This window comes from Arachis duranensis, chromosome 4, assembly GCF_000817695.3.
Source record: "Arachis duranensis cultivar V14167 chromosome 4, aradu.V14167.gnm2.J7QH, whole genome shotgun sequence".
Lineage (NCBI taxonomy): Eukaryota > Viridiplantae > Streptophyta > Magnoliopsida > Fabales > Fabaceae > Arachis > Arachis duranensis.
Window position 1 is genome coordinate 96,393,753 of NC_029775.3, and position 15,311 is coordinate 96,409,063.

General features: G+C 33.9%; 1 protein-coding gene across 1 annotated transcript; it reads left to right on the forward strand.

Annotated features, from left to right (window-relative positions):
* The first annotated feature begins 1,654 nt into the window (after positions 1–1,654).
* LOC107485017 (probable glutathione S-transferase DHAR2, chloroplastic) lies at positions 1,655–4,976 on the forward strand. Its single transcript, XM_021141605.2, has 4 exons — positions 1,655–1,716; positions 3,683–3,826; positions 4,073–4,190; positions 4,896–4,976. The coding sequence occupies exons 1-4, from the start codon at positions 1,655–1,657 to the stop codon at positions 4,974–4,976; spliced, it is 405 nt and encodes a 134-aa protein (XP_020997264.2).
* The last annotated feature ends 10,335 nt before the right edge of the window (positions 4,977–15,311 follow it).

Here is a 15,311-nt window from a genome sequence, read left to right on the forward strand (position 1 = left end):
GAGTGTGCATCGATGCAAACCTTAAAGAATGGCTTAAAATCACTTCAAAATGCTTAGGATTGATCTCAAACTTGTTGGAGTCAATTCCTAAGCTTTTGTACCTTTGAAAACAAGTTTTTAAACCATTTGGCTAGCATCGAATTGCAAGATGTGCATCAAAACATTTTGTGAGTGTGTGTTGAGAGATTTAGCAATTGGTTCTTAACAAGAAGTTACCTAAGTCCTAAGACACTATACTTGTCTTCAAATGTTGTGGACTTGAGTTTCTTGTTATTGTTGTGATGCTTTCAACTCTTCATTCCTCAACGTTGAATGTTGGTTGATCTTTCAATCATGCTTGTTCATTCAAGTTGTTTGTTGGTTTGTCTTTCATGTCGTTTGTTGGTTTGTCATTCATCAAAACCTACGAATACAAACTTTGCATACAAGCAACATGATTTACAGTTCTAGCTATCCGCGTCTTTCACATGTAGCATAAGATACATATTTAATAATTATCAAGATACTCTAACAATTTATAAGAAATATATGGATATCCAGATCTCTTCGTCACAATGACATGTAACTCGAGTTGACAAGAGATTAGTAGAGTTAGTAATAGAATGAATTTAAAGATTGAGGACCGACCAGATATATTATGTAGAGTGTTCAAAATTAAGCTTGACATGATAATCTCCAATCTTAAGCAAGGAATTTCATTCGAAGTGCTAGACCTTATTTTTATGAAAATTTTTTGTTAAATTATTTACGCAGTTATATATTTATCAAAGCATATATATAAAATAGATAGTTTATTTATAACATATTATTTTTTTATCTTTTTATTATAATGATGTACATGGTAGAATTCTAAAAAAGAGGTCCACCACATATTCATATTCTTTTGTGGCTGAGTGGAGACCACAAGATAACAACCACAACTTAAATTGACCAGTTAATATTGTTAGGATTGTCCAATTCTGTTCAATACCCAAAGTTGTTTAGAGTTCTATCTACATATATGATTCATGGACCATTTGTTCAAAACCTTCCTGAATTAAAGATGGGTACTACACCAAATATTATTCTAAAACATTCAATAACACCACAGTTATTAATGATAGTGGATACCCATCATATAGAAGATAAGACACAAGAGTAGTTACTGAAAGAAAAAGATTCCATATAGATAATAGGAATGTATTTTCTTACAACGCATATCTGCTAATGTCTTATCAAGTGCATGTTAACGTAAAGTACTACAACAAATCAAATATTATCAAATATTTGTTCAAGTACATGAATGAAGGTTCAGACAAGGTGGCAGTTGAGGTTTCAAGGAAAGCTTTCAATGGAGAGGATGCTCAGATTATCATCAGATCAAACAATTTTATGATTGTGGGTATTTGTCTGCACGTGAGGCTGTGTGGAGAACTTTGGCTTATAATATTCGTTGGAGATAGCTTTTAGTGATAAGATTAACCTTTTATTTGTCTGGAAAGTAAAATATCATCTTTAAAGACGATGACAATCTTAAAAAAATCATGGAATAAGAGAAAGGAAAATGTACGATGTTCTTAGCATGGATGGATGCCAACAAAGAATTTAAAGTAAGTCAAACTTTAACGTATGATGAGTTTCCAAATCAATTTGTTTATGATAGAGAAAAAAGGGAATGACATTCACACAAGAGAGGGTATTTTATTGTGAGGTTAAACTATGTTCCGTCGGGTACAGGTGATATTTATTATATGAGAATTTTGTTAACTGTTCAAAAAGATTGCACAACATATGAGTCTATTAGGACAGTTAATAGGATTACCTATCCTAGCTTCCAAGATGCTTTCTATTCATTGGGACTACTATACTGTATGATGATAGAAAATTTATTACAGCTATTAATGAGGTTTGGTCATCAATTGAAAAAACTATTTGTGATGTTATTGATATCTAATAGTGTTAGCGAACCAAATTGTATTTAGAATGCAACTTGGACATTATTAGATGACGAGATACTATATAAGAGGAGAAAAATATTGAAAAACCAAGGTATTTCATTATGTGGGAAATCATTATCACATATAGGACTTTACTTGCCAAAATCAGTATTCACCTATGGACAGTTTTACCGTTTTGTCAAGAGTTAAGAGTCGCAATGGCTTGAACATTCTAATTCTAGGCTAAGATAACAATTCAAAGTCATCAACAACAAATGTCATGTTCAAAGAAGTTTTTAATAATATCTAGGTAAGAAAAATAGTATTTTCATTTTAGTAACATGTTATGATTTATACTTTTGTACGAATATTTATCATAAATATAACTAATTTATCTATAACTATACTTTCAGACTTGAAATGAAATGTGTAACATAGAGCACAACATCATATGATAATTGTTTATCTAACAAAGTTAGTAAAATATTATATTATCGATAAACTTTTGTTAGTTTTTTTATATAAAGTTTAGTGCAAAATTGACATGTTACCAATACACTTATATATATTCTTATTTTTTCATGTCTCTTTTCTTATGGTTTAAAAATATTATAGATTTCAAACAGTTCTATTTGTATTTTACTTTAAATAAATATAAAATAATATATTCAGTATACTTATTATACAATAACGATGATAGTATTATACTAAAGTTAAAAGATTTATGATTATAAAATACTATTTTTAATTTATCACGTCGAATTAAAATATAGGCCCGTACATCGCACGGGTTTAACACTAGTCTTTTACATAAAACACAAAACTTATCACGATACAAAATTTAAATTGGTCAAAATAAAATATAATAAAATACAAAAAAATTGTATTAATAACAAATACAAAAAAACATATTGGGAGAAAGAAAAAAAAGATTTATTAAGAAAAATTTCGGTATCACGGTTAAAAAAATTTGATATTATTTTAAAAAATTTTGGTGCTATTCTTTTGTATTTTTGTTAAAAAATTTCAATGTTAAAATTTAAAAATTTTTGTGTCAAATTTAAAAAGTTTGATATTATTTTTCTGATAAATTTTGTACAATTCAAAATTTTCTTCTTTTTCTTCATCATCATTGTTATCATCTTATTTTTCTTCTTCATGTTTTTATGTTGTGTCAACTTTTTATAATTTTTTTGTTTTTAGCTTTTTTTAAAAAAAATAAAATAAAAAATAGAAAATATTGCAATAACACTAGTAAGATCGACGAAGAGAAAAAGAAGAAAAAATAAAAAAATCACGCCGTAATAATAATAATAATAATAATAATAATAATAATAATAATAATAATAATAATAATAATAATAATAATAATAATAAAAGAATGACAAATAAGAGAAAACATACAAAAAAAGAAAAAAAAGGAACACGAATAAATTTGTAATTGGATGTCACTCAGATAAGGACGTCTGAAACGTCTTTTTTTAAAGATATTTTTTAGTAATTAAAATTTAACACATATAATCGATTAAACTGTGTGTTATTTTTGTCAAAATTAGTCTAGATAAATTAATTCGATCAAAAAAATAGTGAATCAAATTTTAAACGATTTAAATTAATATTATTTTTTATAAAAAATGACTATAATACCCTTATTATAAAAATGATTAAAATATTCCTATTTTTTTTAGTTCTTCCATTGTACAAGAGTTATTAGTTTGTTGTTCTTGTTCTTGTTCCTTTTCTTATTGTTTGTGTTACTGGTTTAGGTTCCTTAAAATTAATGCTGAGGGTAAAGTTCCTGTAATAAAGCTTGATGAGAAGTGGGTTTCTGATTCGGATATCATCACACAATTTCTGGAAGAGAAGTATCCTATCCCACAATTGGTAACTCCACCCGAAAAAGCTACAGTGTATGCATCTATCTTCTAGATTTTCTGATCATTACTAGATATTTTTGTGCTATTATTATGTTTTTCTTGTGCTTGATTTACTTGGTTTGGAATATTTAGAGAGAAAAATGAAGCATAGTTGCTGCAAATTAGACAAGCCTAGCAACATTCGTTTTCTCCTCTGTCAGTTTTTTATTCTTAAATATTAAGATGAATATATTAGATGTCCTCCAATTAACTAATACATGCATGAATTTTTGTATGTAGTGGGTTGAAGATCTTTTCTACATTTATTGGATTTCTCAAGAGCAAAGATCCCAATGATGAAACAGAGCAAGCATTGCTAAGTGAACTAAGCACTTTCAACGATTACCTTAATGAAAATGTACGTCTTATTTTTGCTTTTTTCTTTCTTCTATTGTTTGCATTCTTTATTGGTCAGTAATTTGTTGATAAAGTCATAAACATATTTACCATCTTCTATGGTTCTCCTTGATGAACCAACGTTTGATCTTTGTGCCATTTTTGTGTATATATCATGAAGTTATTATGAAAGCTCACATACCCATTCAAGATATGCCAAAATCTATTTTTATCTTTATTCTTGATATTCGCTGTAAAATGTACCACTGATATTTTTACTCCCTTTGCATAAGACATCTGGGATTTGAATTGAGTTGATTGTTGAATTGGAAGCAAGTAGTCCAGTTGCTTTAATCAATCCTGGGAGGTAGAGACATAAGCTAGAATCTCTCAATTCTTTCTCGTGCTCGAGAGTAAACACTAATTTCATTTCCAGCACATTACTTAGACAAACATAGAGAAACAAGTTGTTTGACTAATCTAAGGGCCCTTTGTAGGCTTGTACTCCCATACAAGTCATTTAGGTTATCTGAGAGTGATTATAGAGAACTCAATTCATAATATTTATATAGCACCCTTTGCCATTAATATGACATCTTGTGTGCTACTAATTCCCCATGCTTAACTAGCAATTACTTTGGTATAATTTAAAGTCTGTAAATTAAAACTTGTGCAGGAAATTTCCTATACTTTCATTTAACGGATGATTCTTGCAATTTTCATATAGGGTCCTTTTGTCAATAGAAAAGACATATCTGCAGCTGACTTATCTCTTGGACCAAAGCTGTATCATTTGGAGATTGCATAAAATTAATAAATTTGTATATGCTTTATTATCTTTTAAGAGAAATTTATGTATAAATATTTTGAATTTAATAAAATATTTCATTTTGTAGTAATTAATTTTAGTATATTTATATTATGTATAATAATAATAATTGTTGGCAAAAATAATTTGAAATTTTCGAAAAAAGATAGGTTGTTATTTCTAAAAGAGTGAGTATAATTAAAAGGGTCTTAAGATTTTAACAGCAATAGTAATAGCAACTAAAAGTGAATAATATTATAATTTTAGGATTATTTTTAGTATTCATATAAATTGCTGGTAAAATAATTTTTGGCGGCAATAGTAATGGCCACTGGAAATGAATAACATTCCAATTTTAGAATCTTTTTTGGTAGCCATATAAATTGTCAAGAAAATGGCCACCAAAAGTTATATACTTTTTGCGGTAATTAAAATGGTCTTTACCGGAAAATGTTATAATTGCCGCTAAAACCTTTTAGCGATAGAGCTTAAGATGGCTAATGTCTAATTGCCGGCAAATGTAATAGCGGCTATTTTTATTGCTGCTAAAAGTGATTTTTCTAGTAGTGAACCTCTATGACCGTGAGGCTTTTGACTCTGATTTTTTACGATCTGTAACTCTAATAAAAAAATCTAATTCGATAAATTTGTTCCTATCCTCCTCCTCTACGTGTTGGCATTATTTTTGTCCGATAAAAGTTGACGATGACGTAGCTTTTCTTCCCCTTGAGTTTGGCCAATTAGAGTTCTTGGAGACACAGATAATTTTTGATGTTTTCCTCATTAGCAGCTCGGTTAGAAAGTTTCTCCAAATTTTTGTTGATTTTGATTTTGTACGAAGGTAGGGGGTTTCGTTTTAAAATTAACATTTTTTAATTTAAGAATGCCTAAAAACTTATTGAGTAATTGCAAATAATTTATACGTATTTTATATGACTAATTGATTAGAATTGGTTGTGTTGTGATTGTGAATGTTGATGAATTTAGTGTTGCTTGTTAAATTGAAATATGAATTGAGATTGAATTAAGATTGTGATTGATGCTAGAATTTATGGTTGTGGAAGTGACTGATAATTGATTCTGGTGATGGTATAACGGTGATTAGATGTGATGAAAGGTTGGTAAACAGTCGAGAAATTATAAAAGTGAGGGAGTCCGTAAGGATGGTGAACTCATTTGAAAATTTAATTTACAAATTTATTTTGAGAAATGACTCTATATTCGAAAAAGATTTGGTTTACATATTTACTCATTGAGAAAGGGGTTTTTGTATTAAGAATTAGATTTATTGGAAGTGATCTTTGAGAATTGAAAATGGTTTGGTAGGGACTCTTGAAAGGTAGCAAAGTTTGAACTTTAAAAGAAATGTTGTAGAAATTTTTATAAAACTCCGAGACTTGTTCTAAAGCGCTATTTAAAAAGAAAATTTAATTTAAGAATTGCATTAATTGATTTTGATCTGTTAAGAAAAGATTCTGTTTTAAGTTAGGAATTGAGCTCGGTTTATTAAGAAAGTGACTTTTATCTTGATTGAAAGTTATAGAAGTTTGGGTATTTAGAAATTAAATATTTTTATGTTGAGATTAAAAGTATACTTATGAGGTGACGTGGAGGTAAGAGTGATTGATTATTTGATGATGCAGAGGTATGTGTAATTAAGCGGTGATATGGAGGTACGTTTAATAATATAGGCGATGCAGAGGTGTGTGTATGTAATTAGTGATGTGGAGGCATAATAAAGAAGAAGAAATGAGAAGCCGTGTATGAAAGAGATAACTAAAACGGATAATGAATCATGAAAAGTGCTAATGCAGAAGTGCCCGTGATGCGTGAGCATCTTGTCTATCTTTTCCTAGTGAATTTGCATATAATTTGTTGAGTTTAATAAAGAATTAAATATATTTTAGCCACTATGGATGCTATTTTGAGTTTTGTGCAATTATATTTATTTTAGGTAGCATTCGAATGGATTTGATGAAGTTTCTGCAGATAAAGAGAAGAAACCAAGGAGATGGCAGCGAGGAGTGACATGCACGTGTGCCTGACGCGTGCATATGACTGACGCGTACGCGTGAATTAAAGATTTGCTCAGCGACGCGTCCGCGTGACCGACGCATCCGCGTGACTCGCAGAAAAGACCATCGACGTGTCCGCGTGACTGACGCGTACGCGTGACATGCACCACGTGCAGAAAATGCAGAAACCGCTGGAGGTAATTTCTGGGCCCCATTTTAGCACCCAAGTTAGGCGCAGATCCAGTGAAGCCAAGTGGTCCCCACGTTACAAGACGCGGAGTAGTTAATTAATTCTGATTTAAATTCAAATTTGAATTTGAAAATAGGAAAAGATATTATCTTAATTTTAGATATTAGATTTTAAATTAATTAGGATTAGTTATAAAAAGGGGAGACTTCTCTTCTATTGAGTACATTCCATTAGAGGAATTCCATTAGGGAATTCTATACAAATTTATATTCTACATTCCATGAGCAACTAATCCTCCATTGTTAAGGTTATGAGCTCTATCTATTTGTATGGATTGATTTTATTGCTTTTTTCTATTTTAATTTATGCATGTATTTATAATTTAAGAATTGTTTTTGCTCTTTATTTTATGAATTTGGGTGGAACGGAAGTACGACCCTCTTTCTATTTGAGTTCTTGTAAAACTTGGAAAAGCTCTTTACTTGAACAACAGCTTGAAAACATATTCTCCTAAATTTTAATTATTTGGATTTAACAGGATACGTGACATATAATCCCCTTATTTTTGGATAATTAGAATTTTTGTGGCATATAAACTGGAATTTGATCATGTAGCTTTTAATTGGAATTAATTGACCAAGGAATTGGCTGTTGATGAATTTTAGAGGAGACTAGAAAGGTCTAAGAAATTAGGGTCTAGTCACATATAGTTTGTCATGAATTAAATCTTGCATGATTAAAATAGTTCGTAAGAAAAGTCAATCCAGAAAAATAGATAATTCTGAAGCCTTAACTATTTTCTCAATATTTTATTCCCAACTTATCGCTGCTTGCTTTCTGAAATTCTTAATTTACTATTTAATGCTCTTTGACTCTCAAACACTATTTTCTGTTTGTCTAACTAATCCTATCAAACACTATTATTGCTTAATCCATCAATCCTCGTGGAATCGACCCTTACTCACGTAAGGTATTACTTGGTACGACCTGGTGCACTTGCCGGTTAGTTTGTGGGTTGTAAAATACCGCACCAAGTTTTTGGCGTCATTACCGGAGATTGATAGTGATTAACAACTATTCATTGTTTGATTGCTTAGATTATATAATTTTTCTTTTAATTAAATTTATTATTATTGTTATTAGTATTTTTCGAAAAAAAATCTTTTTCTTTACGTTTATATTTTTTTCTTGTCCGTTACACTTCCTTTTTTTTCTTTCGTTCCCGCTCCCCTGTTGCGTTTTCCTTCTTTTTTTTCTTTTATTAAAAAAATAAAAATACAAACAAATACAAAAAAAAATAAAATAAAAATAAAAATATTTAATACTAATATTTTTCTTAATTTCTGAAATTAAGTTTGGTGTCCCCTTAGTTGTTATTCTTCCTAGTTATTTTATTTATTGTGTTTGATTCTCCTTTATGTTCTTTCTTCTTTACTTGCTTGTCAACCACATGGTGCGTTTAATCCTGTTTGGTGTTTTGTGCTAAGGAAAAATAATGGAGAGAGATCACATGGCTTACTACTCACACCCGAGTATTGATTCATATTATGGTGGATGGAGGAACTATCCAAATTTTGGTTGGAAAAGTCAAAACCAAAGGAACTTCAATACTCCATATTCCAACTATCAAGAGCCACTACCTCCATATTCATATCAAGAACCACCATCTCCATATTTATATCAAGAGCCACCATCTCCCTATTCATACCAAGAGCCATCCTCTTTTTACACTTATCAAGAACCATCATCTCCTTCTTATTCATATCAAGAGCCATAATCTCCTTATTCATCTCAAATACCATCAGATCTTGAGCTTCTCATGAAAGAATTCTTACATGATATAAAGACGAGTGTCAAAAATGTAGAGAAACATGTGCAGTTAATTATCAATTCACAGGAAGAAGAGCAAGCAAATTCCTTTCCAAGAGATATAATGCAAGATTCTATGGAAGAAAGTGAGGAAATCAATCAAAGGAGTCTATACTCCAGTGAACTAGAGAACTTTCCATTCTCACACATGGAAGAAAAGAAAGATGCAAAAACAAAGGAGGAAGATGCACCCACAAAGGAGGAAGATGCACAAACTCCCATGTACTTGGTAAGCAATGAAGAAGAGATTGAATTAGAAGAAAGCTACCAAGAGGAAGTGGTTGAAATTGAGGAAACTTGCAAAGAGGTAGAAGAATTCAAAGAAGAGCACAAGGGAGTGGAGCTTGCAAGACCTCTTCTAAAGCCATCACCATCCAATACAACATTCAAGTGGGTAAAATTTCTATCCTTAACCTTTACTTTCCCACTTGAATATGGGCTACTGGAGACGGATGGTCAACTTAGAGCTCTTTGTGGCATTAAGAGTAAGAGGAAGATGGTTAGTGGCAAGAGTTATCAAGCAAGGTTTAATATGGTTGCATGCTCCAAATTGAAGTGCAAGGATTGGTGTAGAGCTAATCTAAATGGGTCTAGATGGTTGTTTGGATGTCTCTGTAAGAATTTAGATTGCTTGCCACCCGGTGGAAACAATGGTGATCCACAAGAAGACGGGTGTAAAAGTAAGGTTTGGGACCCTAGAATTCATTCCCACAATCAATACTCTTTGGGTCTTGTCACTTGCTTCAACTTGCTCGAAGGCGTTATGCGCCTAGTTTGGGATCCCGGTCGCCATTGGAATTACAAACATTGGTGGAGATTCCTGGATCAGTACAAGTACAAACCACCATGATAAGGAGCTCACCACATGTCCAACTTAAGGACTTTAACTAAAAGTGCTTGTTGGGAGACAACCCACAGTGGTATGATCGTTCCTTTCCATTCTTAGTTATTTTTCATAGTAGTAATTTTCTTACTTGTTTGATTTTTATTGAGTTCTTACTAATTTTCTGATCATGCAGCTATTTTATCACAAGAACCGAACTCCTCAAGCTATAAAAAAAAGAGACAGAGAGTTGCGCAGGAGTGGCGCCAGAATAAAGCCTTTCACACAAACAAACCCACGCGTGCACGTCATTTGTGATTTTTGCCATCCACGCGTGCGCGTTACTGACGCAGACGTGTGACCTGCAAAATCGACGTAAAAGAGTGTTTGGGCAGAGAGTTGTGCTGACTTGAGGCAAGAAGTGTGCTAAAAGCACAAATTTGGTCACGCGGACGCGTGACCAACGCGTCCGCGTCAATTGCACATATGGCTATCCACGCGTGCGCGTGCATGACGCGCACGCATCGTATGAAAATTTGGTTCCCAAGCCATGCGAACAGAAAGTCGCGCGGGCACGCGGCTGGCTTCGCGTGAATCGTACAAAATCCAGGGCACACGGACGCGTGCCTGACGCTAACGCATCATTAAGAAAAATTTGTGACCCACGTGTACGTGTGCCGTACGCGTACGCGTCGCCTGCGCCACACAATTACACTAGTTCGCCGCCCAGTTTTCTTTCTCTCCTTCTCCCAATTCTAATTCTCTCTTATTCTTTTATCCTTTTATTTTTATTTCATCATAACATTTGTCTCTTTCTATTTTCAGTTCTTCTTTGCTTGAGGACAAGCAAACCTTGTTTTTTATTGTACAATTTGAATTAGTGGAAATTGGTTTGTATTTGTCTTGGAGAAATTGTTTGCTTTTAACCAAGTATGTGGTATCATTTTAGCATATAGTTACATTTATATTTAGGTTTCATTTCATGAGTCTTACTGTCCCTTATTAATTCTCTTTGTCTCCTTGAGCTTAGCATGAGGACATGCTAATGTTTAAGTGTGGAGAGGTTGATAAACCACTATTTTATGGTTTATCTTACTAATTTGAGTGATTTTTATCAGCTTTTCACCCACTTATTCATATGATTTGCATGGTTTTACAATTCCTTCCTGGATTTATTCTATGATTGAAAACTTGCTTCCTAAAGCTTTAAATTGTGTACTTTAATTTCTCCTTTATAACCATTCGATACTGTGATCTGTGTGTTAAGTGCTTCAGGTTTTATACGGCAGAAATGGCTTAGAGAATGGAGAGGAAGCTCACAAAAATGGAAGGAACACAAGAAATTAAGGAGATGACCAGCGAGAAGCGACGCGGACGCATGGCTCACGCGACCGCGCGAAATGGAGAAAATTGCAGTGATGCATTCGCGTGCCTGACACAAACGCATGGATTGGAAGCTGCACGAATGACACAAACACGTGGACGACGCATATGCATGGCAAGGAAAAACGCTGAATGACGCGCACGCGTGGACGACGCGTACGCGTGACATACTGACATGCGCGATCTGCAAAAAATTCAGAAAATGCTGGGGGCGATTTTGGGCCGCGTTTTGACCCAGTTTTCGACCCAGAAACACAGATTAAAGTCAGGAAACATGCAAAGACTCAACACGCTTTTCATAATACATAATTTTAGGATTAGATGTAGTTTTTAGAGAGAGGCTCTCTCATCTCTCTTAGGATTTAGGATTAGGATTCCTCTTAAAGGATTTAGGATTTCTTCTTCTCAATTTTCAGGTTCAATGTTCCTTTTATTTATTTTCTCAATTTAGTTTATGAACTCTTTATGTTTAGATTGATTTTCTATTTAATATAAATTGAGGTATTTCAGATTTATGATTTTTATTTAGCTTTGTGTATTCTTAGCTTTAATTGATTAATTGGAGATTCTTGAGTTATCAAACTCATTGTGATTGATTATTGTTATCTTTGCTGATTGATTTGAATTCCAATAACTCTAGTCTTTTCTTAGGAATTGACTAGGACTTAAGGAATCAATTTGATTCATCCACTTAACTTACCTTCATAGTTCGAGGTTAATCAGGTGGGAGCAAAATCCAATTCTCATCATAATTGATAAGGATAACTAGCATAGGACGTCCAGTTTTCATAATTATTTGCCAAGAGTTTTTATAATTATTAATTTAATTCCTTGTAATTTATTTTCCTTGTTCAATATTTCAAAAAAACCAAAAAATATTGTTTTCCATAACCAATAATAAATCATACTTCCCTGCAATTCCTTGAGAAGACGACCCGAGATTTGAATACTTCGGTTATAAATTTTATTGGGTTTTGTTACTTGTGACAACCTAACTTTTGTACAAAAGGATTCTCTGTTGGTTTAGAAACTATACTTACAACGCGATTATATTTGTGAATTTCTTTACCGATAGAAAATCCGATCGTCAATCCCCCTTCTTGTACTCCTAAGCCCCGCAACTTCTCAATACTAGCATTCAGTTCCTGAATGTGCTTTGCAGAGTTAGTACGATTTTCCTGCTACCATTGAACCAAATGGTGTCGACAGAGCTTCAATTTTTCAGCCAGTCTAAATATTGATGAACCTGTAACGTCAACATTCCAAATTTCTGCTATTAGCTGCCGAACCCCGTCTAAACCACACCAACGTTCCTGGAACTTGAACCTTCTTTTAGATTTTTCCAGTGGAGGATTTGAGTTTAACAATAATGGGGTGTGATCAGATCCATTCTCAGACAATCTAGTAACTACTGTTGCCGTATAGGAATTGAACCACACATCATCAGCCGTGATTCGATCTAAACGTTCTTGGATTAACTCTTGCCCTCTTCTTTTATTGGACCAAGTAAATGGTCTCCTAACCATCCCTATGTTTACCAAGCCATTTTCATTAAAAAATCCAGAAAAGGAAGCCATGGAAGCATTAGATTTGACTCCCCCACCATCCTTCTCTTGGAGACTGGTGATAGCATTAAAATCTCCAAGGACAAGAAAACGATTTTACAGTTGCTGAAAAAATGATGATAATTCCCCAAATTAAGAATCCCGTGTCTGATCCGACGTACTTAAATGCACCCCTACAACTCCCCAAATGTCATTATTAACTGGGTCTTTAATTATGGCAGCAATGAAGAACCGACTAGACAGAATAACTTCAGTCTCCACCCCCCTCCTTCCATGCTAGAGCAAGCCCACCTGCAGTACCCTCCGGATCCACCAAAACCCAGTCCACAAAGCCGCATTCCCTTAACTTCCTCTCAACTTGACGAGGTTGATTTTTAGTTTCGCAAAAGAAACCAACCTCTGGGGAGTAGGATCTACAAATCCTTTAAGATTATGGAATATTAGGGGTCTCCCCAAACCCTGACAATTCCAACTTATCAACTTCATGGGTCCTGGGGTGCTAATTGACAGCTGGCACCCTCCACCTTCAGAGTAACAGTAGTGTGGTCATCGAAACACATCTTCTTCAGCTATTCTGGGTTTTCCTTCCCTCCATTCCTCCGTTTACTCCCCATAAAAGACTTGTTACGAGAGCCATGTTGTCTGGCAAGCTATTTCATACTCACTTTTTTAATATCAATACTAGACCTTTTGGGGGTGGTAATAATATGTTGATCGTGAGTCAAGGCATTCGAAATATTAACCAAAGCCAGCGGGGTAGCAGTGCTAGAAAAGGTTTGACCAGTATCCTCTGAATTCCCCTCTCTTTCCACCCTACCCTCTGAATTAGAGGAAGCCTGGTGGTTTGATTGCTTCTGTTTTTCTTCTTTCATGCTTATTCCATCAAAACCTTCAATTAACCATGAAGGAAGAGGCTTTTTCCTTGGCTGAATTGAACCAACATTTGCACTGATCTGTTGTGAGATACCTAACCTTTCCTTTCTTTCGAGTCTTCTACCAACCTAAATCGCTCTGAGCCATTCACCAACCTTATCATCCTTTAGGGTATTCTCAGTAGAGTTACAACTGATGTCCTGACAGTGCTTGGAATCATGTTCCAGCATAGCACAATAGGTGCAGAAAATTCCTGGTTGTTCATACTTGATTCCTACTTCTACTATTTTTCAATCTGGACCCACAATTTTTAGAGTATCTCGGAGCCTCTTGTCACCGTTGATTTCCACCCTTACTTTAATAATATGTGCCTCCTTGTCTCTAACTTCAAATAAGTCAATGTCACTAATGGTTCCCAGACGACCCCCCCAATTTTTTACCCACCTCCAACGTCTTGAACTGTTCTGGCAACTCCCAAAACTGTGCCCAGATTGAAAAGGTAGATATCATGTTGTCACACACCTCTCCCAATTGGTTCCATCATTGAACATGAAGCACATAGTTTTTGAAGAGCCAAGGAGCCCCCTTTCAATCCTCATAACATCGCTTTCTTTTCGAAAAAGAATTGGAAGCGATTGTTGCCTTTCTCCACCACCTTAAATCCCTTTGGTTTAAACCGTATAGCAAATAGGACATTCTCTAATGTGCCAATCGAAAAAACCTGTCAGCAAAGATACGACCAACCAAACTTCTAGTTAGGGCTGGAAATATATACCCTACCGCGGGTACCTAACCCGGACCAACCCGTTTGGGTAGGGTTGTCTACCTTACCCACTGCGGGTAGGGTAGTGTAGGGTACGAATTTGCCTGCGGGTAGGATAGGGTACGGGTTTAGGGTATACCCTACCCGCACCCCTAATATATATATAAGTTATGTATGTAGTGAAAAAGTGAGTGTTAAACTCACAATCTTTCTTATAAAAACTTGAAATAATCACTAAGTTAGTTGATGATCATATTATTTGTAATTTTATGTTGGATTTCTTTAAGATTTTATTGTTTTAAATTTTAATTTGAACTTAATTTTTTATTTTCTATGTTATTAATATGTATAAAATTTGGAATGGTTGAATTTTATATTTGCTTGAAAAATTTTTATTTTTCTGCGGGTAGGGTCGGTGGTGGACGAAATTGTGATCACATCAATGTAGTATTTTTTTGTTGTTGTATGGAATCATTATTATGGCACTTATGTGTGGACACAACTCCGTTCAACTAACCAGCAAGTGTACTGGGTCGTCCAAGTAATACCTTACATGAGTAAGGGTCGATCCCACAGAGATTGTTGGTATGAAGCAAGCTATGGTCACCTTGTAAATCTCAGTTAGGCAGATTAAATAGTTTTGGGTTTCGAAAATTAATAATAAATAGACAATAAAAAGGGATAGAAATACTTATGTAAATCAATAGTGGGAATTTCAGATAGGCGTATGGAGATGCTGTGCTCCTCTTGAATCTCTACTTTCCTATTACAGTCATCCAATCCTTCCTACTCCTTTCCATGGCAAGCTGTAGGTAGGGCATCACCGTTGTCAATGGCTACATCCCATCCTCTCA